This window comes from Dryas octopetala, chromosome 9, assembly GCF_963921425.1.
Source record: "Dryas octopetala chromosome 9, drDryOcto1.1, whole genome shotgun sequence".
Taxonomy (NCBI): Eukaryota; Viridiplantae; Streptophyta; class Magnoliopsida; order Rosales; family Rosaceae; genus Dryas; species Dryas octopetala.
The window spans coordinates 1,584,768-1,610,038 of NC_141374.1; the positions used below are offsets into that span (position 1 = coordinate 1,584,768).

A 25,271-nucleotide genomic window follows, 5' to 3' on the forward strand; every position below is an offset into this window, starting at 1 on the left:
TAACAAAACCACTTTTGAAAAGAAAAAAAAAAAAACCACTTTTGAAAAGAAAAAAACCCACTTTTGAAAAGAAAAACCCCAATTGGCTGTTAACGGGTCTACGGGTGCGACCGTATACGAGTGGGGTATAGGCTTATAGTCCAATTCTCTGGCGGAAAAGAGAAAAAGAAAAGCCCAGCTACGTTTTTTCTTTACGGGAACAAAAACGACGTCGTCTATCTAGTCTGAAAGGAAGAAACGCGTCACCCATCTGCGCTCAAATTTGGACTTTGGAGCGCTCTGGAGAGACACAATATGAGACCTGTCCACTGCAACAGAAGGTCAATACAGTGCGTTTTGAGCTCTGAAACCCACCTCTCTCGCTGAGTTTCTCTGCCAAAATCCTAAAGCAACTGAAACCACAGGGAACTCACCACTCCAAGTAAGTCACAGTTTCTTACGCAAAAATACTGGAATTTTGTTTTGTTTTAGTACTAAATTCCATGGGATAAAGTCAATGTTTACGTCTTGCTCAACAAATACGAATTACACTTTCACTTATGCTTGAGATTGTTTAATGCTTGATCCGTTTCGTTGGCTAGAAAATAAGGGAAAATAATTTTCCTTTCTCGGTAGTCTTTCATCATATTGTTTCATTAATTGAGAACTTTTATATATATATATATATATATTTTATTTAATTTGACAAGTTCTCTTTGGTTCAAATATATATAAAACATTGGTCAAGTTAGTTAGCAGGTGTTTGGTTGAGGGAAGTTATATTAAACACTAATTTTGATATCAGAGGAGGAGAAGAGCTTACTGAAAATCTTCGTACATGTCAAAAGTTTGTGTATTCTCAACCTATTTTAGGTAGTTATCAAATGTTTATCTATTTTACATACATGAGTTTTGAGGGCGAAATGATTCATGGGTTTTGATAATATGTATGCAATATTTATTGGGTTTGAAATTCTAAGTGGAATAATTTTTGGGTTTATGAGTTTTGATAATCTGAATGCATCATCTCTGGTCAATTTGGTACCTGTTTTTGTATGGAGTATTAGTGATTGGGCGAACCATAGACATTGTTGAGGGAATCACCACTGTTGCATCTAGGATGCTTAAGGTGTCTGACATCTCTTGAATAGGTTATGGCTTCTTGCTCTGAATCTGAGAGTGCACAAATCCAGCCAATACAAACCAATGGTGCTCCGAGGAAGCCAAGGATTCTACTCGCTGCTAGCGGAAGTGTAGCTGCCATAAAGTTTGGTAACCTCTGCCATAGCTTTTCTGAATGGGCAGAAGTGAGAGCAGTTGTCACAAGAGCATCTTTGCATTTCATTGATAGAGCATCACTTCCCAAAGATGTAATTCTTTACACCGATGAGGATGAATGGGCCAGTTGGAACAAAATAGGTGATAGCGTGCTTCACATTGAGCTCCGCCGATGGGCTGATATCCTAGTTATTGCCCCATTGTCAGCAAACACACTAGGCAAGGTAATATTTAGCAATGTGGAAAGCTTGTTACTTAGAAAGTTGTTTTAAGCTTGTTTCTTATTTATAAAATAAAAAAAATAAAAAATAAAAAAACGAAAAAGAAATGTGTTAAGTTAGTACATACAAAGAAAGGCATGTTTCCCTCTAAGATTAGCAAACAGGATGATGTCTGTTTCCTATCCAAAAAGAAAAAGCAATAGTGATATAGGTGAAAGTTCATTTCACTGGAAAATGCATGTCACTCAAGCTGTCATTTTATTGCTCATCCCCTCTATCTGGTTTGATCATGTGCAGAATCTATAATTTGACTCCTTTATTTTTAAATTTCAATTTAACTAATGTCCAATGTTGCTCTTGTAGATTGCTGGGGGACTCTGTGACAATCTACTCACCTGTGTTGTACGAGCATGGGACTACAGCAAGCCTTTCTTTGTTGCACCGTCCATGAACACCTTAATGTGGAACAATCCCTTCACAGAGCGACATCTCATGTCAATAGATGAACTTGGAGTCTCACTCATCCCACCTGTCACGAAGAGGCTGGCTTGCGGGGATTACGGGAATGGTGCAATGGCTGAACCTTCTTTAATTTACTCTACTGTAAGACTCTTTTTCGAGTCACGGGTTCAACAAGGTGGCAGTATTGTTCAGCAAGCAGTATAGTAAAGCTGTCATCTTGAGACCTAATGACAGAATTTGACTTGGTAGATTTTGTATTAGGTGCAGATTGTGTGTTGGTATGTGAACTGGGCTAACTATACATCTACAATTGTAATAGTTGATTTGGCTCATCATTTTGCTCTACATTTGAGAGATTTCTAGTCTTATACTGAAATATGGTTCTTTATTCTTCAACTTTCTTAGCGGTGTTCACTGGTGCATTGTATTGTTGGTGAGTATCGGTGGTAAGGAAGTCTATTTTTGGTGCATTGTAGTTTTGGTGTTGATTTCCTGTTGCCTTTCTTGGTGGACTGTCCAACACTGCAAATGGAGTCTATGTTTTTAGAAGAAAAACCCTTCTCATTATTGAAAACTAGCAATGTGGCAGGGGCTCTTGTGGCTGTTATCTTTTGCATTCTATAAAGTAATACCAACCATTATTGTTTATTTGAAAAATTAAGCACATAAGAATCAGAGGTTCAATCTAAAATGCTCATAATGGTCAATATAAAAAGATGAGCTTGAGTGCACTGGTCATTGTCTTGGGATCCTTTTATCGGCTTTGTGGAGCAGAATATAATCTCTTTCCTGATTGAACGTTGAGCTGTTTAGCCTGAAAAAGAGAGAGAGGTGGAATAGCAGGAGAAGCTTTGTCAGCAACAATGAGTTATGGATTGGGAGTGGGGTTGTGTTCTTTGAAATGATTTTTTGATTTTGATTTGGGATATGGAGTTGGAATTTGGTACGTAAAGCCATTCAATCAATTTTGCCCATGGAGGATGCGCTGTGGGTTTTTGATGAAAAGAAAAAGAAGAGATGTATTAATCAGGAAAATTCAATTTTTGTCTGTAAAAAGAAAAGTTTATATAGAGTTATGTGTTAATTTTAGGCTAGCATCTGTTGTTGGTCTTGTTGGCAATGTTGGACAAGCCAACTACAGTGCTGCAAAAGCTGGGGTAATTGGCTTTACAAAGAGTGTTGCAAAGGAATATTCAAGTAGGAACATTAATGTATGTATATGTGATACAAGTTCTTTTTCTTCTTCATTTTTTTTTTTTTGGGAAGGGCGGGACGGGTGGTCTGCTAGGCAAGATTGTAGCGCCTTGAGTGTAGCTATGGCACAGAAACAAGTCCCTACCAGTAATACCACCACAGCAAACTTAGCAGTGGTTATGGGGTTCAAGTTTCAAGACATTAATTATGCAAGCAGATAGATTTTAAATTTCTAGCATATTTCCAGTCTTACATGGTGGTCAATGCTGTTGCTCCTGGTTTTACTGCATCTGATATGACTGCCAAGCTTGGAGAAGACATAGAAAAGAAAATTCTGGGGTCCATCCCCTTAGGTGAGATCAGTCAGTTGACTATTAGTCTATTAAACATTTCTATCAAGCCTTTTGTAGTTGCTGTGCAGTAATTTATGAGAAATTAAATATTTGGTTTTTTTTTCATATTTAGTACTTAAATTTTGACCATTGTCTTAATGTGGTACCTAAACTTTTATTTGTTCCAATTGAGTACCTAAACTTTTATTTTGTATCTAATAGGTACCAAAATGAATTTATGTTAAAATTGTCAACAAAAGTTTGGGGCAATATAGTCACTTCAAAAAATTTATATTTTAATTATATTTTTTTTATTTTTTTTGTTTGTTGTGTGTTTTTTTTTAATAATTTTAAACATATAAAGAAAATAATTAAAATATACTTTGACTATATTGTCCCTAACTTTTGTTGATAATTTTAATAGAAATTCATTTTGGTACCTATTAGACACAAAATAAAAGTTCAGGTACTCAATTAGGACAAATAAAAGTTTAGGTACCACATTAAGACAAGGGTCAAAGTTTAAGTACTAAATATGAAATAAACCCTAAATATTTTCATTAGTTAAATTAGAAATATAAATGTTATTGAGTCATAGGACTGTGGTTCTGTTTTCTGCATGGAAATAATGTTATTGAGTTATATTACAGGACAGGTAAATGTTTGAAAATTAATATTTTTCCTTCTACAAATAGGAAACTGGCACTATTATATTGTGAAGTTGCTCTCGGTGGTTGACATATCAAATTTTTCTACTGATCTGTTGCTGGTCTTGACCATTGATGGAGGAATGGTGACGTGAGAGGCTGAGTCCCATACCCCAACTAACTTCATCTTTCACAGAGTTTCAAATGAAGGGCTTTTCTTTAAATTCCATTCTAAACAGCTTCTAGTTTCGACCAGTAACTGAATACAGAAGTAGAAAGATTACTCTTTTTTCCCTTTTTAAACAAGGGCTGTTAAAAATATTAGGCTCAATTACAAATACACCCACCAATCATAACCACCAATCATAAAGGGTATTTCAGATTAGTCCATGAATAAAAAAATATTTCAGATTAGTACACTAATTAATAAAAATTTACAAAATAATATATTCGTTACAAATTTTGTTAATCATGACGGTAAATGCCAGTATAGATAATGTTGACATGAATTTTTTGAATGATGTAAACACCAAATTTAAACCATATGGATTAATAATGTCATATTTAGTTTTATTTTTAGAGAAATTAAAAGTTTTGTTAATTTTTTTTAATCAATATGACATTATTAATCCATATAGAGCAAATTTGGTGTCCACATTATTCATAAAATCGACGTCATTATTGTTCAAAGTGGCATTTAACTATCTTTTTTTGACAGAATTCATAATGGATTTGTTATTTTGTAACTTCCAAATTTTTGTATGAATACAACTGATACACTACAAGATATAATGACTAACAAAAGGTCAAAATTAGGTAGTATTAAACATGTGAATAGGCATCTAGATTCTAGTCTGGAGACAACAATGCATTCTTGATACATGGCATGTTCCTGTCAAAATTGTGAACTGTAAACGCTGCGTGACCAGTAATTCACTAATTGTCAATCTTGAATACATGATCTTGATATTAAAGTAAGACCGTCACTATTGTGAAACTTTCTTCTTTTTGTGGGAATTGGAGCCATGCTCATTTTTACCTCTCTTTTTCCCACTCTTGTGACTTCTCTGCTTTCCCTTCTCCTCCACTTTGTTTCTATTTGATTTAACACTAACAACACCACCAGCCGTTATTTTTACGCCACCATTCTGTAATGCATTCTCAAAATCTGCGTCCCTGTCCACAATCGCATACTGTTCAAGTAACTCAGGATCTAACAATCCGGCTGCATTAGACCTCATCCCATCCTGTATGTGTGCAGTCAAATCAGCTAAACTCTTTTGCAAATCAGAATGAGGGAGAAAGAGGTAGTTCAGGGGAATAGGGAAGGTAAAAGCAATGTATCATACCTCAACTTTCCTTGCAGCATCATTGAGATCATCATCGACAGAGATTTTGTGAGGTTCCATGACAATCTGAACCCAAAATTACCAAGTTATGGAGTTAGATATCAGCAATATATTTGAGAAAGGATGTGTATGCTTGCACACACATGCACACACATTATAAAATGTTTGCATGCATGGGCAATGCTAACTTAACTATTCTACTGTGGAGGTTTGCACCACACCACTTTTGTTGCACAACTTGGGCCCACTGATTTAATACATAAGCATATTGATGTTTCCATTAGACTACAACGGGGGTTATTTTGTTTCCACTTTTAATCTCAGTGGACAGTATGATAGAAATCTTTAATCTTCTGGTGATTTAATCTACTTTCTCTAGCAAGTGGCTCGAAAATAGATGACATCAAAAGTTGGTGATTAATCACTTAGCTAAATCACAACAGGAGGTGCAAATGAGCCAAACTAATGCTCACAAGCTGCTCAATGAGGCTTGGCCCAAGCTTGTTCAATCAACTAATCAAGCCGAATTGAAGCATCAGTTAAGGTCAAAAAGTCAAGCATCCGACTTTTGTCATGCTCAGTTCTTTAGGCTGACAAGCCATCCATAACAGCCAAAGTGTTAATTCAAAGAGTTGAGAACTGAACACGAGATTCCAAACACTAGAACTCTTTAACCTTGGGAATAAAGAACCAACAAAACTTGGAAGTTCATCTGTTCAGTAGTCCCACATTGGATACAAAAACGAAGTTGCAAGGTGTCTTCTATGTAACTAGCTCTACATGCCCCTTGAACTTTAACCTACCAGCACCTAATTTATTTCCAAGCCTTACACATACTTTGCCACAAGAAAAACCACCAAAACCCTAATTTCCAAAATCTGATCCCACAATATAAGCATCTGTAGGCAGGAAATGATAACATGTCCTATGTCAAGAAAATAGAAGAGAGGAGGGGGACGGGGTGGGGGGGAAGAGAGAGAGAGAGAACCCATTCACACGTATTTCCCGTTAAATAATAATAAAAAAAAAGAAGTTAACACTCTGCTCAACTTACTTCTTTTGGTTGAGGCAAGGTTGACTCAATCTCCTCAGATGCAATAGCATATAAATATTTGTAGAACTTCTTCATAACTTTTATAAACAAAGACAATATTTGCTCCCTTTTCAAACTTTCCATCAGCCCCTACATACATGAAGTGAAAATGACATCACGAAAGGCAAAATGTTCTACACTATACACATGCAAGACAATGTACTACAGCATGGCCAATTGACATTGATAGAGAGACAACTGATTTAGAGTATGCGTAAAACCAACACTAAGATGATCAATGATTAGAATATCCCTTTTCAGAATCTGCCGCTTTTTTGGGTCTTTTCCTTTTTGGTTGGGGTGGGGGAGAAGGGGAGGTAAAACAAGCTCAAACATCATGGGCCTTAAGTGCATGTTCACATGTATCTAACTAGTAACATAGACTACATAGTCACGAAAATCACATGAACAAGTAGAGAAACAAACCTCAATATAGGAGATATTTTGACCTTGTAAACCCATGCAGAGCAAAATGGAAGCCTGGACATATGACAATGCCACTGGAAGTTTCTCTTGGAAATATAGATGTGAAAGGATTGGAACGAGATCCAAAATCTGTAAAACAAAACATAACTTAGACATATAAATATGCAGCATTTAGTATGATTTCCACTGGTGAAATATTCTATCATGGTCTAAATACAGGTAGCAATCAAGTTGTTCAATTATAGAAAATGGATGAAAATAAAATAAATCATCTCTCTCTCTCTCTCTGTCTCTCTCTCTTTCTCTCTCTCTATTACAAATTAATATACAAATGCAAATCAGGCTGCTTTTTCAAAAAGAGTAAATAACCACCTCACTCACTCTCTCTATTACAAATCAATTTACAAATGCAAAGCAGGCTGCATTTTCACAAAGAGCAAATAACCACCTCACAAACACAGAATTAATGTGACGGTGTTGGGTTTTCGATGCATAGATTAGTAGTCTTTCAAGGGCAGCAACATCGGTTTTCCAATTGCTTCTGGAGGAAAAATTCCTAAAGAGAACTTAGTTCTTGTAAAGAAAACAAATCACTCTCTCAATCAAACCATTCAAATTCATATTCATTTATAAAATGGAGAAGGAATGGCCAAAAAGAAATGAACAGCCAAAACTAATCCCTCATTTAAAAGCATATCCATGAATCAAGTTGGTGAACTAGTAGTAAGTCCTCATAAAAAAAATCAACTTAACTAGAAATTTCTACCAGTAAGAACAGCAATGAGAAACATAAGATGAAATATATGTCATAAGCAGTGCAGGGTTATAACAAGCACATTAACATTGTCTTTGTTTTTGTTAATTAAATAAATTTTATTAACCAAAAAGAGGGGCACATAATTTGAAGAGAATAAAACATGTGCCAGGAGACAGGTAACACGGTGTAAGCAAAGGGTAAGCACGGTGCTGTTTAATACTGTTTATGCTTTGGAAAATTGAACATCCCCAACCAATCGAAATTAACAGGGAGTTCGCCATAAGAAGCGACAAAAAAAGGACCATGTAATCACATTGTCACATTGAGATGATGCTTCGATAATAAAGCAAAGCGAATTATGCTTTTCAATACAAATATTAGTTTTTCCTTTTAATATGAATTGGCATGGGATTAATTGGTCCTCCCAATATAAGAAATCAAAAGATACAAATACAAAAACCCAAAAGCAATAAATGGCACTATTACAGTGGCCACCAACCATTTTTCAGAGATCTTACCATATGAAAGTCAGCAAGATTGTTGGTATAAGCCTCCAATCGCTTCATATCATAAGGGGACAATAAATCTTTGATTGAGCTTAGGAATCCATCTATAGCTGGTGTTTTGGGTTCTAGATCCATGAAACTGATCTTAGGATCTAATATGCTGAAAGATTGTGAGTAGTATGAGTACTTGAACAATGAACTGTATTAGAAGAAGAAAAATTTTGATACTACCTCATAGCGAGCCTATAATCCATTGTCCGAAAACTAAGACCCAACAGTCTCAAAAATCTTCGTCTGAAATCTAGAGTAGTCAACCAATTATCAAGCTATTAACTGAAACCATATAAACTACGTGTAAAAATTAAGTAGAGCAATAGGTTATTCTTAGAAAAAATGTGCCCACCTAGGTAAAATGGATGAAAATCACTAGCTTCAAGCTCATCATTCTTCAAAGATTTCAGGACCATACATGTATGCTCACCCGTCACAGCACTCTAATCCATTGGAAAAAAAAAAATGCCAAATTACCGTTTAATAAATCATCAACAAATTATAATATTAAAAAATTCAGAAAGGGAAGAAAAATCTAATCTTAACTGGAATATGTCCAATATAGAATGGAGCAAATTTATGTTTCCTCCAAAAGCGAAAAAGGTCCAAGGTAAGCCCAAAGGAGACACCAATATAATGGAGCTTCTCAGGTCGCCTTTCACGAAGATGAATGAGCAAATGAGGAAGATCTGTTCTAGGTTTTATACTTTCTTCTAACAATGAAACCTACACATTAAATATAACAAAGGTATGATTCCACAAAAAGAATCAAAGGAGAGTCCAGGTCACAAGTTGATTAAGACCAATAAACAAGTAATACGTAATATACTTTCATGGAGTTATCATTGTCATTTTTCTCAATATTTATATGAGAAGTCACGATTCACAAAGTTTTTCAGACTTCTAAATTGAAACAACAAAACTTTTTTTTCTAGCATACAACCACCAAAACCAAGTTTGACCAACTCAAATACTTTGAGAGAACAAGTACTGCATTCAGTATCAAGTTTGCAAAATATCTACAATATTAGCTTGCTGTATTGAAATTAAGGTAACCAATAATACAGTGATACATAGAACAGTCGCAACTTTTCATTTATTTGGCTGTTAATTTGGGAAAAAACAAAGTCGGCACCAAAGGAACTAAGCTTAGAGATTATAATGAACCTTCTTGGCAGCTTCTGTGACACTGACAGGCAGTGTCTCAACATCTTCAACATCCCTTTCAGAGATAGGGGCGAAATGTCCTTCGTAGTACCTGTAAAGAAGTAAAGTATAAACACTCATTCTTTAAAATCTAAAAGCATAAGTGTGTCGCATCGTGTCTGAGAACCAAATAACATTCAATCAAAATATCTCACTTTTATCTCAATAATGAAGTACTATTAAGTACAACCGATACTAGAGCAGAATGAATTTCGGACATTACATTAATCAGAAAATCAAATTACAAAATAATGCTTGAACAGTGTCCCATTCTCAACATAGCCACTCCACCAAAACAGTTATAATTGGAAGACTATTATAATGAGGCATACGGTAGCCTGAATTCAATTTCTTTAATTTAACAGAGTGCGACAAAAGTAATACATATTCTGCTGCCATAAAAACAAAATAATTCTAAAGGGCATGTTTCAACTAATTTAATGGGAGGGGGGATTAAAATTTCCTTGAAGATAAGTCAAAAGATTGAACACTACTCAACCACTGCTCTATGTTCACAAATCCTCAAGCCATCTGGAGCACTTCAACAAAGAACACCATGCCCTATATGCAAACAACGTTCACCACAGGTGCACCAGAGGTAAACACTAGAATGTCTCCCACATATCACATAAGATGTTCCTTAAATTTCTGTCTCCCCAACAATGTTTTGCAGTAAACAGCACATGGACCATATGTTCAAGAAAAAATTCTAGAACCAAAGAGTACAAAAACACAATAAGATTTCAATGTGTGGCCTATTTAACAAATTAAAACCCTCATAAATTTGTGCTTTCAACAATGAGGTGCACCATATGCAAACAAAGTCCATCACAGGTGCACCAGAGAGGTAAACACTAGAATGACTCTCATGTATCACATTGGATGTTCCTTAAATCTGTGTGATAGGGTTATACAATTGATCTACTTGCCGCTAATTATTCCATCACTGAGATGCACATTTGATCAACAGACTCCACTCTCCAGTGTGGCATGCAATACATGTTAGGAAATTTTTGAAGCATGACTGATACCTATAAGCTTCAACCATTTCTTTGGATGTGTTTGGAATGTAGGGATAAAAGAATCATTCATTCAAATTCTCTCCAAAACCTAAGGCATCCGCATACAGATCCAGTATGTGGTATACAAAAATGGTAAGATGGGCAGGAAGTGAAAGAAGACTATACCTTGTCAATAGTTGTACTGCTTGTGAACCATATCCAATCTACCAAAAAGAATCATTAAGGAAGAAACAATCACCATTTCAATAAAACTTTGGATAAACAAACTCAATTTGGCAACAATGAGAGAGATTACCTTCATGGCACTTGGATGGGTAGCAATTCGTACAATCCGAGCACCTGAAAGACTGGGAAAAACAATATCCTGAAATTGCTCACAGAATTTCCATGGTATCTGGTCACCAAAGGGCTGATGACCATCACTTAAACTTTTGATTGCAGATTCACGAGAAATCTGTCCCTCGAGGCTGACCTGAGGAAAAAAGGATAGAACATACAACATTGAGCATCACATTCCTTTAGACAACTATATGAACAGAAAAAAAAAAAAAAAAAAAAAAAAGTTAAAAATCCTTCCAATAGAAGTCTAAGCAGTTAAATCAGGGAGATAAAACCAAATATTAGACACTGATTGATGATGTACAATAGCTAGAAAAGAAACATAAATAGAAGAGGGAAACATAGAGAGAAAGAAGGGACGAGAGAATACAAGGCTAGGGTTCCATTATTTCATAATTCAAGTCTGTCAAAGGAGTTGCACAATGCCCAAATTATAGAAGTAATCAAAACATCAAGTCAAACCAAATCAAATCCTAATAATTATAATTCCCTAATCATATCCTTAATCACATCAAATTGCTCAAGCAAACCCTACAATTATGATTTCCATCATTCTCCATCACTAATATTAACAGAACATAAACCTACAACTAATCAGCATAGACCAAAGCTAATCACAATATCACATGCAATTACAAAAAATTTGAAAATCAAAATTTCTGTCCAAGAGACAAACACTAGGAATTCTGCCATTTTTCTGCAGGATAGGCCTCATCCTAGTAAAATTATCCATTTGGTTACTTGTTTTTTGTTGGCTCCATTTTTCTTCCAGGTGCATAGGCCCCATCATTCAGGGACAAGATAGCACCCTCCTGAACCTAATTTTGTCAAATTAAACTTGGCTTTGTTTGCCAACCTTCAAGTGCAGGTTTAGGCATTATTATCTGTAATGTTAGTGGTGATCCTATTATTGTTGGGGCTAGGAGAACAGATGCGCACCTGAATGACACACAAAATATCAGGAAGTTGATTTTTTGATTCATCAACAGGACCTGCACATGCAAAGTAGAATCAAGTCCAGCCCATAGCAACAAAGCAAGCAAAACCAGTTCAAAGGAAAACATATATACCAAGTAATACGAACAAGTGGTGTGCTGGAGCATCGGCCATTAGTTGCAAATCATTTGGAGAATTTTTGTAGTGTGAGGCAACATATAGCGCCATCATTCTCTGCAAATATTAGATTTTGTAAACACCAAAAAAAGTAATATGAAACTCAAAATTACTGATCAAAATAAAATTAATACATAGTTACCTGTAAGAACAACTCACTATCTTTATGGTATGAAAAAAGTGTATCACGGTTCACATAGTACAGATCACACTCACTAGGTGCAGGTAACCTAGTTGCCAAGAGAGGGAGAGACAGAGGGTCATCAATGAAGATAATGGAGATGGTTTCATCTTCCTCAATTATAAGGTTCTAGAGTTCTAAACAGTTATTTTACCCATTAAGTTTAGGGATGGAATTGGTTATATCCAAGCAAAGTAGACCATTGAGCCATGATTCAATTGGATCTCCAGAAGCATATCTGATAGATTCTTTCAATTCTATCTTTTTGAAAAGTCGACCTACAATCAAGGATATATATAAATTCAGCAAATCATGCCCAAATATCATAAAACGGAACCCTTGAAAATTTGTATCCATTGCACGTTCACAAGAGTCAACAACTCCAGTCGCAGAAACAAGAATATTACCAAATAAATAAAATAAAACGCTCAACTTAACCTAAGAATTGATTGGGTTGGATAAGATAGAGACGAAAAAAGTCACTATGATATTACTCAGAAGGCAACTTACAATCACTTGAGTTCCAAATATACATGTGTATTCAAATGCCAATATTTCAAAGGATCTTGAAAATCAGATCCAGCTACACCCCACTAGTCTTAAGGACTTTAGTATATTGAAGAAAATAATTAACAGAGAAGAAAGGAGCAAGCCCAAGTTTACGCAAGTACATAGAAAAGAGCAGCAAAAAGAAAAAGGCTCCTAAAGCTTAGAGTATACAAAAACTATGATGAGAGTAAAAAAAGCCCATCCAAGAAACAGAGTTTTTTTATAAGAGCAGGTCAGTTTAATTCACAAAAGAAACAAGAAGACAAAAAGAACTAAGCCAGAGGTTATGTTCAAAAGAAGACCAGAACAGCATCATGCCCTATACAATTAAAGCATAAGGCTGTTCTAAGACTCCATAAAGAAGTTCTAAAATTAAAAAACATATAGAAAAAGTATTTTCATAAAGGAAAGATAAGTTGATGAAATGTAACATTGACATAAATATACTCACAAATTTTAAGCTTCATTGTGGAAATACTCTGACTACTTCAAGTTGTAGACAAAAGAAAATAATGCACACTAAAAATTATTGCATCTTAAGAAATGTTATTGTTTTTTACTATTATACTAAGAAATAACTTGAAGAAAGCTATCTAGTTTCTCAAAGTCTTGACTCAACAAGCTGAATCAACTTGTGAGGTTTGCATGTTCCCTTGATTTGACTAATTCCTTACTAAATTTTATCTTATGCATATCATTTATCCATATTTCCAAAAGTAAGATCATCATTAATGAAGCCAAAAGAGTGAGCAATGAATCTAGACAAGCAGATGAATGTGATCATATTCCTTCTGAGTTCAGTGTGATCAGTTTCATTCTGAGTTCAGTTAACCAAGGCAGGAAGTCAATTATAGAGTTAAAACAGTGTGTGTTTCACCAAGAAATACAAGAGCAAGAAAGGGGAAAACTACACGTTCAGTGAAGCATAAGCATACCAGATATAGGGCCTTTAGCAGACATCTGGCTTTTCTCTTCCAATTGCTGTATAAGTTTTAGGGACAAAGATCGACCAGTACCTTCATAGCTTACATTTTTAAGAGAAATAAGCATTAGTATGTAATTTGCATTCAGATTGACCTCATACATTGGAAGACATCATCAAGCATGAGTAAAGGAAACGTGGAAACAACACAAGGAAAGTGAAATTCCTTCCATGAAACTATTAAGACCCAACATAAAAAACACACAATACAATGGAAGATCAGCATGGCTAACTCTTACCCATTAACAGTAGATGAAAGAAAGACCAGATACGGGCCAAGCAGAGACTTCACCACTGGCAGTGGAATAGCTGCTGCTTCATCAACAACCAACAATTCAACTTGAGAAAGCTTTTCATGCTCATGTGGTTGTATATACTGCAAGGAGATGTGACAAAAAAACAAGTAGCCCTATAAGCAATCAGCATGAAAAACTTCTCTATTTTTTTTTTTTTGGCTACACGAGGGATATAGGTCTCTTAAAGAGCCCGATTAATTCATAAGTGTGTGGAGTGCCTCTGTCCCAAACATACCAGATGATTACCAGGAAATACCCTAGGGTGACCCCAAAGGGTTGGCATTTCTGGGACATTGCTTTTAGCAGAAAAGTTAATGCATTGCGCACACAATATTATGAACTATTTAGAGGCTGTTCAATATGCTCACAACCATAACCAAAATGAAGCATTGGGAATGAGAAAATAAATTCTATAATACTTAAACAAAAGATATGAAATAATCATATATCAGGCAAAGAAATAAAGAGCACAAAGATGGGATGAAAACTTCACGTAAATGAAAACCATGTGATGTAGGACAATAGTAAGAGTAGGGATGAGAATATAGAGATCTGGATTCACTCCGGCCTTTGGCATCACACCAAAAGTGTATTGGAATCACTCCAATAAAAAATAGAAAAATTCCGGCATCAAACCGGCCTTCGGCATCTCACCGAAGGTGGCTTGGAATCATTCCAAGTCAACTAATGCTTCACACACAAGCAGAAAAATCTGATTTCTTTCACCATTAACTTCTCTCAAAGGTTACAAACCAGCCCTTTATAGAGCCATTGATGCATGAACAATAAGACCCACATTAATACGCCTAGGAATTCTAAGAGACATAACTCATAACACTTAATGCCTTGAACAGGTGACATAAAGAGACTCTTCATGTGTAAATTGCATTCATTAAATGAAAAAAGACTCTTCATGTGGTGCTTGGAACTTGGATGGACTGATTTAAAGTACTTTGAACTTGGCTCCTGCATTACCATGACACTTGATGAACAACAGGGTGTTCACAACCTCAGTGATCTTGTTTTCATGCCACATGAGTAAATGATTAATTCAACTCACGGAACTCCCTCGGATCTTGCCACACCAGTTGCTACCCCACCTTATATTGAAAAATTATTTTTTCTATGTATTTTTAGTGTTTCCGTTAGCTGCCTGAACAAATCCCATTTCAAATATGCTCATTCATTTTTTTATAAGAAACCAATTTATTAATAGCCTTATAAGAATGCAAAGTTGTGGACAAGTTTTCCACTACATACAATTTATCAACCAGCCAACAAAAAGACAAAAGATAAAACGATGATGAAGATTATTTAAGCACAGTCCGCCAATCTGCAAGAATAACAAAAAGTGATAAATGTATGAGAAATTGAAGCCCAAAGTGAATTCCAAAATCTTACGCTATCCCAAAGAGTCCCATTTATAATATCCTAAGCTTATTAATCATCTTACATTTCCTTAACTACCCAATACTCTATGCCATAATGACTTTCAGCAATCAAATTAATAAAAGGGAATCTCCTTCTATTAATTCAATTGACAAAATTTCCATCAATTACTTTTCAGCCTTCTAAAATGTTTTAGGCTTCACCCCTTTCTTCTTAAAAACCCTTTGGGCTTTCTTGTGGGCATAATACAAGTCGTGCAGGATTACTTTCTGGGAATGCCAATAGAGCCTCCCAAATAGCAATCATCTATGTTTACATTATTATAAGCAATTGAGCCAAGATACAGACAATTCATGGTCAGTGATATTTGCTTACCATCATATTTTACACTCCCCTCACCTCTATTCAGTATTTTTCATTTACTGAACCCGTATTTCATAAATTGATTGTTGATTCCATATATGCATATAACATAAAACCTTTCCATTTTAAATTGTGTATTTTGATTTAGAATTAACACTTTATCCCTTTTGTTTTCTTTGCGGCTTGACAAGAACCTATGATTTAGCCCTTCTACTACCTGAGCTGACCCTAAGTTCCCTCCTGATACTCATTCGTTGACAAACAACACATCATCAGGAAATCAAATACACCAAGGGAAATCACCTTATATATGAGACACAGAGCAACCAAAAAAAAGAATGCATACAAAATGCATTGATGTGCATCAAACCTAAACAATCATATATGCATCTGAATAAGAGGAATTACATTATTAGCTGTTTTATTGTTAGTATGCATTGCTGGCATGAGGTTACTTGTGTCTAAGCTAGGTTGTAGGAAAACCTAAAAATTGTCTGAAGGTAAGACAAATGAACAATCAAAGGTGATTGGCTACGTAACAGACTAGGATTATGATGTGTTAATATATAGAACAGACAAATTAGCATCTTAAGGGTATCAAATCATCCAAAAAGAAGGGAAAAGACCGCAGCAGTTTCTGAGTCAACTTAAATTGCATTGGTACTAATATGTACTTCCTACTAATCTATCAGTACATCCATTATAGAAAACAGATTATATCCAGATATTTAATTATTCATTCACTAAGAATATTCGATTCAAATGAATAATTAAATTTACTAGCTATTAGCTAAAAGTGGGCAATGGAGAAAGGGTAAGGTTTTGAAGGAGAGGCCTCTACAAGTTTTGTTCCCCAGGTTATATTCGCTGTCCAGACAGCATAATGCATTTATTTCCAGGTTTTCTGATCCTTTCATTTACCCTTATAGTTGGGACTTGGGGTTAGAAGGAATCTAGACAAAATAGAGGTGGAGAAACTTGCAGCGCTGTTACTATTTTTGGAGAATGTGCATTTATTCCCGGTTAGATTTGATGAAAAGAATGAAGGTTAGAATCCTTGGGGGAATACTCTTGCAGGTCTTACTTTAGTTTTCTTTGTATAAGCCACAATTTTCTCTTTTCTTATTTCATCCTTGCCAGTGAATATTGAAAGCCAGGGTTTCACCTAAAGCAGAGGTTTTGGCTTGCACTGAGGTGCACAGGAGGGCTAATACGAGTAATCAGGTTCAAAGAAGGATGCCTTATGGACGTTTTTCTCCTCATTCATGCAGTATGTGCAAAAATGAGGGGAAAAGAGTGATGCAGTGGCTACAGCATGGTTAGAAAAGGAGTATCCTCTTTGGAAGCCCAAGACTAAGCTCATTGGTCCAACTCTAAAACTAAAGCCTTTTGGTCCAAAGAGAAGTGTCCAAGGTAGTTTAAGAGTCGGTCAACAAAGATACATAAATAAATAAATAAATGAAGAGTCAACCTAAAAGTTAATGTCAATTATTATTAAGAGTATTTATTTGAGTCTAGTGTTATTAAGAGTGTATTTATTTGGGTCAAAGGAAAATGCAATGTCTTTGAGTATTAATGAATCTTTGAGTATTAATGAATCTTTTTAATATTCCAATTATAAACCCAGAAAGAGAAGACTCGTGTGGTGAAGAGGAATGTGAATACTGAGTGGGATGAACAATTGACTCTTTCTGTTGCAGACCTAAATCTTCCAATCGTGCTTTGTGTGTATGACAGGGATACGTTTAGTCATGTTGACAAAATGGGGGATCCTGAGCTTGAGATTTGTCCATTTATTAAAGCCTTAAAGATGCACTCTAATTCTCAAGGCCTCCCAGATGGAACCATAATTTCAAAAGTGGAGCCAAGTACCCAAAACTGCCTTGCTGAAGAGAGCTGCATCATTTGGTTCAGGTTTGGATACTGAAATTGAAATTCTTGTTCAGGTTCTTTGGCTTCAGTGTAGCTGTAAATGTTTTATTTTAATTCAAATCAATATATCTGGCATTTTGAAACACAGAAAAGGTCTCATGGGCATTTTTTCGTGAAAATTCAATTTCAATTCTAGAAAATTCAGTTTCACTTATAACTATGTTTTGTATATAATTATAGTGTTTTGATTGAAATTGTTTTATTGTTCAGTTTCAGATAGGATTTAAAGATTTGAAGATTTAAAGATTTGAGGATTTGAAGTTCTAAAGATTTTGGTTCAGTTTCAATTGTAATTGAAAAAATGCACAAAGCTCTATCATCTGTAATGGTGTAATTATTTTTCTCTTGCTCAAGTAATAATGTAATTTTTTTTAGTCAAGGTGTAACTGTTTTTTTTTTTGGGGCCGCAAGCTGTCAACGCGCATTAGTCCATCAGTGCGCGCGTCAGTCCGTACGTTAGTGCGTCAGCACGTCAGTATATGCGTTAGAAGGGTAAAAAAGTTATTATAAATTATAGGGGGTTTTGGGAGAGTTTCTAGATGGGTGGGGGTTTAAGCAAACTTTTATGGTAGTTAGGGGTTTAAAATTAGGGACTATTGCAGTAAACCTAATCAGATTTGGAATAATTAATAATTAAGTGTTGTTAAAGGCTTGGTCCTTTGGTATCTCCTCTAACTTCTCCTCTCTTTCCCTTTTACATTCTTCTCCATCTCTCTTATTTCTCTAAACTTCCAGCAGCCATAAATCCTCTTTGTTCTCTATACCTATTATATCTTTTAAATTCTCATCCTAAGCCCACATAACCTTAGGCAACACCAACCTTGTGTTGTGCTGCATCAAAGTGTTGATCACATGTACTCCATTGCCTATTTGCTTTAAACCTGTGGTGGAGATTGTTTAAGAAGGCTAAAGTGAGCTGGGTTATACTGAAGGATAGGTATGCGTTGTTTAGTGAGCAGCATAAGTTTCCGGGTAGGGAAAACAAAGAAAAAGCCTTATGCTGCCTAGTGTTAGCATTATGTCAAGTTATTTGGCAGGAACGGAATAGAAGAAATTTTTATGATTATGAAGGGGCAGAAGTGGAGGAGCCTTGGGATAGAATTAGATTTTGGTCAGCTCTTTGGGCTTCGGTTGATGTAGAATTCAGGGATCTTTCTTTCTCCGCTATTTTTTAGAATCAAGAGCTGCAGTGGGTTGATGATTTAGTTAGACGGTTCCTTTGTGTCTTACAGAAAAGATGTTTTCATTTTCAGGTTCTAGAACCTTAGGGCCCGTTTGGTATCCTACTCAAATTTTTTTTTCAAAAATTAAGATTTTTTTTTAAATGTGAGTTTTCAAAATCAATTTTTAAAATTTGAAAACTTGTTTGGTATGAAATTTGAAAATAATTTTTAAATTTTAAAAATAATGACAGCTAAGAAAGAAGGAAGTGTAAAAAAAAGAAAGAGAAAAACGATGCTTTATCAGTTTTTTAAAAAGGCATGTTTTTGAATTTTTTTCTAAAAGCTGTTTTTGAAAATGGTCTACCAAACACGTTTTCTTGACTAAAACTTGTTTTTTTGTTTTTGAAAAAAAAAATAGTTTTTGAATAGAATACCAAACAGGCCCTTAGTTTGTCAGTTTCTATTATATGAAGAAAAGAAAAAAAAAAAAAAAAAAAAAAAAAAAGCCATTGTTTATGTTGTGTGTTTAGGTTCTTGTTCTAGTGGACTCCTTGTCTACAGTTTGTACTGGTTGACAGGAATAAAATTATGTTTCTTTTCAAAGGGAAAAAAATAAAATTCTAAGAATAATATTGGGCACAAATTAAAAGTTCATCCATATTGTGTATCTGCTGAATGTAATCTCCTCTGCTAAAGCCAATAATTTTTAAATAACAGTTTCTGATATGCACACAAGCAGTAATTGCATAAACATTATTAAAATGGTTATTATCCAAATTGCAGAAATATTCACAAACCCACAGTATGCTAAAGCAGTATGTTACAGATAAAACCAACCATCCATATCAATTTACCTGAATTGTTTGCCTGTGCTGCTTGTATATATTGATCTGTACAGTTGCTTTCTTCAACATGGGGTTGGAACTTTTTTCTACATCATAATCTATATGTTCCTGTAATCATAGGTTACAACTTACAACAGTATGCTTTAATAAAACTGGTGTACTGTTTTCAATACATGATAGAAAAACAAAGAATACGGAATACGAATAAGTTTATAAGAAATGAATAAAAGCTAAAGCACAGTTCACAGATAAAATATTCAACTACCACCATGCTTGGGAACTAAACAATTTCAGTGTAAAAGCCATCAGATTTAGCACGAAATTGACAACTTTATGGAACATTTGAATCTTAACTACACTAATGGAGATGAGCAATTAACAATTCATTATCAATCTAATTTTTGGAGGTTTTTGTACGGTTGAGCCATATAAAATTGAGCTGACCTCGTACTTGAGCCATATAAGATGACTAAGAAGGCTTGTGTTACAAAAGTGCAGATATTTGTATGGTTGATAGTCAATAGGAAAGATAATAATTGTGATAAGCACCAGAAAAGAAGACCTTATGCTTGTTTGTCTCCACATGGGTGTATTTTATGCAAAGGTGAGGCAAAAAGTATTGATCATATTCGTTTGCATTGTCCTTCCATTTGCAACTTTGGGTTAGGTTGTTGCAAATGTTCCGAGTGCTGTATGTTTGGAAAATACATTGCTATTCTTACTCTCTGGGGATGAAAGTTTTAGCATATCTTTGGGATAGTTTACATGGAAAGAAATAACAGAATCTTTGAAGATAAGGCAGAGGAAGTGGATTTTCTATAAGAAATACATTTTTAGCAAGACCGCAAGAGTACATCGGAATTACCCAAAGGAGCAGAGAGCATGTACCTTATATTCCAGTGCAGCAAAACCTTTGCAAACAAATTCAAACAGCGTTTTTAAATTCTCGGGACTGGGTGCAGTCACAAAGATATTTGCAAACCTGAGAAGATATATATCTCATGTCATAATCTAACAAAAATTAGTCTGAATTATGAAAAGAGTACATGCACATGAGTGCACACACACTAACAATTTCTACAAACTGTGCAAGCATACTACCCTGCAGCAACAGCTCCAGCAATCGCCAACCCAAGTGCAGCCGATTTCCCACGGCCACGAGCAGCAAGCAAGGCAACAGTATTTCGGAGTGTCTTGTCCAAGATTGCATCAAGAAATGTTGCAACAGCATTTCCCTGTTCAAACATTTAAGAACAGTTACCAACACAGTACGAGTCATATAAGTAAAACACATGATGGAGAGAACTAATACAAATCAGACAAAAGAAGTCTACCTGGTCCAATGTACAACATTTCTTAATTAAAGGGCCAACAGGAAAGGCATCACTTAGCTGTTCCTTTAGATCCTTCAATTCCCTGTTTGACTCTGACATCCCTTCAGAGTCCTTTGATCATGATCATGAGACAAAAGAAAACAGTTATTCAAAGCTTCAGTGGACAATATTATCACTAAGTCCTACAAACTATCCTAATGAAAATGGTAAAAGAACAATAATATTGCACATACACATAAATAGACAGATTTAGCTTTTTTATTATTGGCAATTTAGCCCAAGATATCACAGAAAAAAAAAGGGAAAAAAAGCATGTCTAGATTTCTGAATTTCAGTGTCCTTCCTACCAAAAATTGAAGATGCCAAAAGGTTACCTCTTTAACTGCAATCGGGGTAATTGACCTTATATGAGATGAAATTGGTAAAATATTCAGCTCATCATCCATAACTATACATGCTTTGCATGACGCAATAGACAATAAGAAACGTTCATTAAAGCGTCCAGTAGCCTCAGAATGGGATTCAGTTCGAAACCTATCGTGAACATCCTGAAATCAAAAAGCCATGTATAAGAGTAGAGATAATTTTACACTCGAAGGAACTGTGAAGAATAGTAGTAACAAGCAAAAAATGACATTATTGCAAACAGGAATTTCTGTTTAGATAGTTGTCAAAATGCAGTATAGGCCTCAAGATCGGTACTGAATGTTCAAAAAGCTATAAAATGTGAAATTTTCAAAGTTTTCAAAATTAAACAGTATGCAACTCAGTATAACCATGGTGTGTGTAAGAGAAGGAAAGGTTCTATTCATACCATAACCATGGTGTATAGGTTGGTGAGTGAGGATAGAGAACGAAGCAGCAATACGACTAGCCCACCACCCTCCACCGTCTCTATTGTTCTTGCCAGTAGATTTGGAGTCAGTGCCTCAAAATCCTTAATGCAGAGAAAACAGAAAAATTAGTGTTGAAAAAATAGGGGGGAAAATTTATATCACCACCAACAGCTTTAATTATACAAGGGCTCAAATAGACTTTCGAACATTTGATATGATACAATTTGTAAGTTACCTGAAGTATACACATTCCAAAGGTATTACCAAGAACCCGTTCGGAATCCTTGTATAAGCAATATGTCAATCCCCCACTTTCAACAAAAAGCGAAAAAGGATCAACCTTCTCAGGATCAAGCAGCCCCCTCTGCATTAGCTTTTTCACTTGCTTAGCACGTTTTTTCTTGTGACTGCATTAGATAGTCGGAACAAATCAAAATTGTGCAGGCTATTTTTGAACTGAAACCTAAGGACTAAAAGGAAAAGAACGGAAAATAAAATGCACCATAAAATAAATAAATAAACACTGAACCTGCTGAGCTCAAGCTTGTCCTTGTAGCACCATAACACAGTAGGTCTCGATTTTTTGACTTCATTGCTTAGCATGTAATGAAGATTCACAATCTACACAGCAAAATTTCTCAGCATCCAAACAAACAGTAACCAAAGCACAACAACACCGCAAACATTTTGTTCTTTACCTGGTCACGGGACTTGTCGCCAACTATGACGAACATGGAGCGGTGTCTGTTTTTGACGCCATTGCTTATTAGGGTTCGGATACGCTCGTCCACCTTCTTCCTCATGCTCTCACTTCTCTAATTCTTCTTCCAATTTTGTATTTGTATACAAAACACAGTTGTAGATTGCAATTCAAGTGAGAAAGCCTCTGCAACTCTTTGCTTCTCTGTGTCTTCACTTCGCTGCTCTGCAGTTTGTAGTTTTTTTTTTTTTTTGGCTGAGAGTGCAATTGTAGCCTACAACACATAGGATTAAACTCATTAACACAACACATACTTGTATGGCATGCCCAGTATGTCTGACAACAACTGTCTGGAATTTGTCTTGCATTTGACCAATTGTAAGAGCTATGTTACAAAACAATGCAGATAACTATCAGAATATGAACCTCAAACAATACTCAGTCGTTCAAGATGCTGTTTACTGCCAGTCAAAAGTATGCTTTTGATATCATAAAATTTCTATTTGAACGCAATTCAGTAATAAAATGAGAAATTATTACAGCTTAGAGCTTATGTAACTAAAACACACCAGCTAACTACTAAAAACTATCATTGATTCTTAATAATGCCAAAACATAGTCTACTTTAAGCAGAAGCACCCCCATCAAGCCTAAATCATTTCCTGATTTCAGTCATGCTTCTTGGCCCAAGTGAAAAATTTTCATAACACACACGCACACACCAAAAGACAATCACAAAACTGGGAAGATTCCATTAGCATGCAAGGAATGGAGAAAAAATACAAAGCATGTACACCTGCACTCAAGATTACAAGTTGCCTTTTCCTGACAGAAAACATAAAATGCAAGGCAGGCTGACTTATTTACAGCCTCTTTACACACCATATTAATAGCCTCAAATCTGAATAAGGTGACAAAGACTATGATTCAAGCAAAACACAAATAGAAGTTTATCTTCCCAACCAGCAGCTGCTTTTCTGAAGGGTAAACAAATAACACCTGGAAGCAGAAAGGGACAAAACTATCCAGTACTCAAATCACTTCTAATCATCAGTATGCAAACAAATTCAACATATAACTGGAGTTGCAGCGCATACCTTCACGGTCGATGGGTTCAAAGCGGCGAGGCAGAGGGGCGAGTCACGGTGGACCACTGGGTTTCTGGGTTTCTGAGAGAAGAGAGAGTGAGAGTCTGAGAGAGAGTGGCGAGGTGGTGGCGAGAGGGCGGCGAGACAGAGGGACTGAGAGAGAGTGGGAGTCTGAGAGGAGAGAGTGAGAGAGAGTTTAGTAATGGAATGGTTGAATGCCGGCCATATTTCTTCCAATTTCGTTTGATCGTAGTATAGTTGCTAGGGTTCGAATTTGCTCCATATTTTTATGTTCAAATTTGGGAGTTTTAATTTTTCTCTAAGTTTTTCATAATGAATTATTATTGGTTGTATTATTATTATAATTGAATATTCTTAACTCCCGTATTATTTGGGTTTGGTACTGTTACCATACCGAAACACCCATACCAAATTCCGACCGACAGGAGTTGGAATGATGACTTTTGGTTCTGATACCGTACCGTCAGTAATCGATAACCGTTCATTTCAGTATCGATCAAAGAGTGGCGGTGTCGAAGCGGTATTGGGCTGTCGACTACAACACCAAATTAAAAAAATTACAAAGAGAGGAAGAGAGGGAGGGGGTGCGACATAGAAGGAGAAAGGGACAGAGACAGAGAGGAAAGGTGGGGAGGGAGGGTGGTGGGTTGGGCTGGGTTGGGCGGGGTGGGGAAGGGGGTGTGACAGAGAGGGAGAGATGGGGGAAAGGTATTTTGGGGAGAGGGAAATAGATGATGGTGGTGGTGGTGATGGTCGGAGATGATGAATTGATGGTGGTGGTTGGGGCTTGGGAGCTGGGTCGCACACACAGAGAGGAAAAAGAAGGAAGGGGAAAGGAAGAGAAGATGAGAGAAAAATAAATAAGAAAAGAGACACAGGTGGGAGGAGAGAGAAGAAGAAAAAAAAAAAGAAAGAAGAAAGGGGGGGCACTGGGCTAGGGGGAAAGGAAAAGAAAAAATAAGAAAAATAAAGTTTATTTTATAAAGAATAAATAGGGTATTTTGGGGTTTAGTTTGGGGTTTGGATTTTGGGGTTTAGGGTTTAGGGTATTTTGGGGTTTCAAATTTCAATTGGGGTTTGGACTTTAGGGTTTGGAGTTTTTTATTTTTATTACATATGTTTTTTATAATTTATAGTATATAGTCAATAACTTAATAGTTTACATGTTTTTTAATTTTTATCATCTTCTAAACCTTATGGTATATGATATATGGTATAGGTCATATACCTAATAGAGTTGTTAGGCTAAATGACTAATACCATATACTAATAATAATATATTATACCATATTATACATTTATGATTGAGGTAATTACATAAATCATAAATAGTCCATAACTCCATAGTCCATATTGATATTAATATATTATACCATATTTTACTATATTATATCATATTATACAATATACTAATTAAATTACTAATATTATCATATTATACTATACTATACCATATTATAGTATTATACTATATACTATATATCAAACTCTAAGTTACCAACTATGAATCTATGAAGTATAAATTTATAGTATTAGACTATTAGGGTATAGAAATTAGTAATTTAGTATGAGATATCATATACATATACTATATAGGGTTTATAATTTAGTATAATA

The 25,271-nt window shown here is 35.4% G+C and overlaps 3 protein-coding genes and 1 non-coding gene across 4 annotated transcripts; 2 read left to right on the forward strand and 2 right to left on the reverse strand.

Annotated features, from left to right (window-relative positions):
• Positions 1-271: 271 nt before the first annotated feature.
• LOC147273106 (phosphopantothenoylcysteine decarboxylase HAL3) lies at positions 272-2,336 on the forward strand. The gene is made up of 3 exons (XM_086227498.1): positions 272-421; positions 1,131-1,481; positions 1,842-2,336. The coding sequence occupies exons 2-3, from the start codon at positions 1,134-1,136 to the stop codon at positions 2,142-2,144; spliced, it is 651 nt and encodes a 216-aa protein (XP_086083624.1). The 5' UTR covers positions 272-421; positions 1,131-1,133; the 3' UTR covers positions 2,145-2,336.
• Positions 2,337-2,913: 577 nt separating this feature from the next.
• LOC147273107 (3-oxoacyl-[acyl-carrier-protein] reductase, chloroplastic-like) lies at positions 2,914-4,268 on the forward strand. Its single transcript, XM_086256709.1, has 4 exons — positions 2,914-2,927; positions 3,031-3,151; positions 3,352-3,487; positions 4,162-4,268. Exons 1-4 carry the CDS (start codon positions 2,914-2,916, stop codon positions 4,266-4,268), a joined length of 378 nt encoding a protein of 125 aa, XP_086112835.1.
• A 657-nt stretch (positions 4,269-4,925) lies between these two features.
• LOC147273108 (RNA cytidine acetyltransferase 1-like) lies at positions 4,926-23,905 on the reverse strand. The gene is made up of 27 exons (XM_086227363.1): positions 23,643-23,905; positions 22,544-22,819; positions 22,375-22,466; positions 22,081-22,252; positions 21,824-21,946; positions 21,384-21,557; positions 21,010-21,120; positions 20,777-20,910; positions 20,564-20,657; positions 19,685-19,783; positions 13,927-14,063; positions 13,641-13,729; positions 12,311-12,434; positions 12,118-12,205; positions 11,933-12,032; positions 11,802-11,854; positions 10,819-10,995; positions 10,689-10,726; positions 9,463-9,553; positions 8,842-9,021; positions 8,648-8,738; positions 8,476-8,545; positions 8,257-8,404; positions 6,982-7,110; positions 6,517-6,645; positions 5,463-5,528; positions 4,926-5,360 (listed from the first exon to the last, which is right to left on the reverse strand). The coding sequence occupies exons 2-27, from the start codon at positions 22,646-22,648 to the stop codon at positions 5,100-5,102; spliced, it is 3,075 nt and encodes a 1,024-aa protein (XP_086083489.1). The 5' UTR covers positions 22,649-22,819; positions 23,643-23,905; the 3' UTR covers positions 4,926-5,099.
• Positions 7,897-8,029, reverse strand: LOC147273109 (small nucleolar RNA snoR137). Its single transcript, XR_015119805.1, has one exon. It is a non-coding gene; the product is annotated as a small nucleolar RNA snoR137 (small nucleolar RNA).
• Positions 23,906-25,271: the final 1,366 nt, after the last annotated feature.

What these genes read in the sequence shown, in the direction of transcription:
- LOC147273106 (XM_086227498.1), top strand. Translation starts at nt 1,134, where the DNA reads ATGGCTTCTTGCTCTGAATCTGAGAGTGCACAAATCCAGCCAATACAA. An exon ending in CAGCAAACACACTAGGCAAG is followed by an intron (nt 1,482 to 1,841) that starts GTAATATTTAGC and finishes TTGCTCTTGTAG; the next exon opens with ATTGCTGGGGGACTCTGTGA.
- LOC147273107 (XM_086256709.1), top strand. An exon ending in ATTCAAGTAGGAACATTAAT is followed by an intron (nt 3,152 to 3,351) that starts GTATGTATATGT and finishes TTATGCAAGCAG; the next exon opens with ATAGATTTTAAATTTCTAGC. An exon ending in TCTGGGGTCCATCCCCTTAG is followed by an intron (nt 3,488 to 4,161) that starts GTGAGATCAGTC and finishes TTCTACAAATAG; the next exon opens with GAAACTGGCACTATTATATT.
- LOC147273108 (XM_086227363.1), bottom strand. Translation starts at nt 22,648, where the DNA reads ATGAGGAAGAAGGTGGACGAGCGTATCCGAACCCTAATAAGCAATGGC. An exon ending in AGCACAGGCAAACAATTCAG is followed by an intron (nt 14,064 to 19,684) that starts GTAAATTGATAT and finishes ATCTCCTTGCAG; the next exon opens with TATATACAACCACATGAGCA. An exon ending in TCCATCCCTAAACTTAATGG is followed by an intron (nt 12,206 to 12,310) that starts GTAAAATAACTG and finishes CTTGGCAACTAG; the next exon opens with GTTACCTGCACCTAGTGAGT.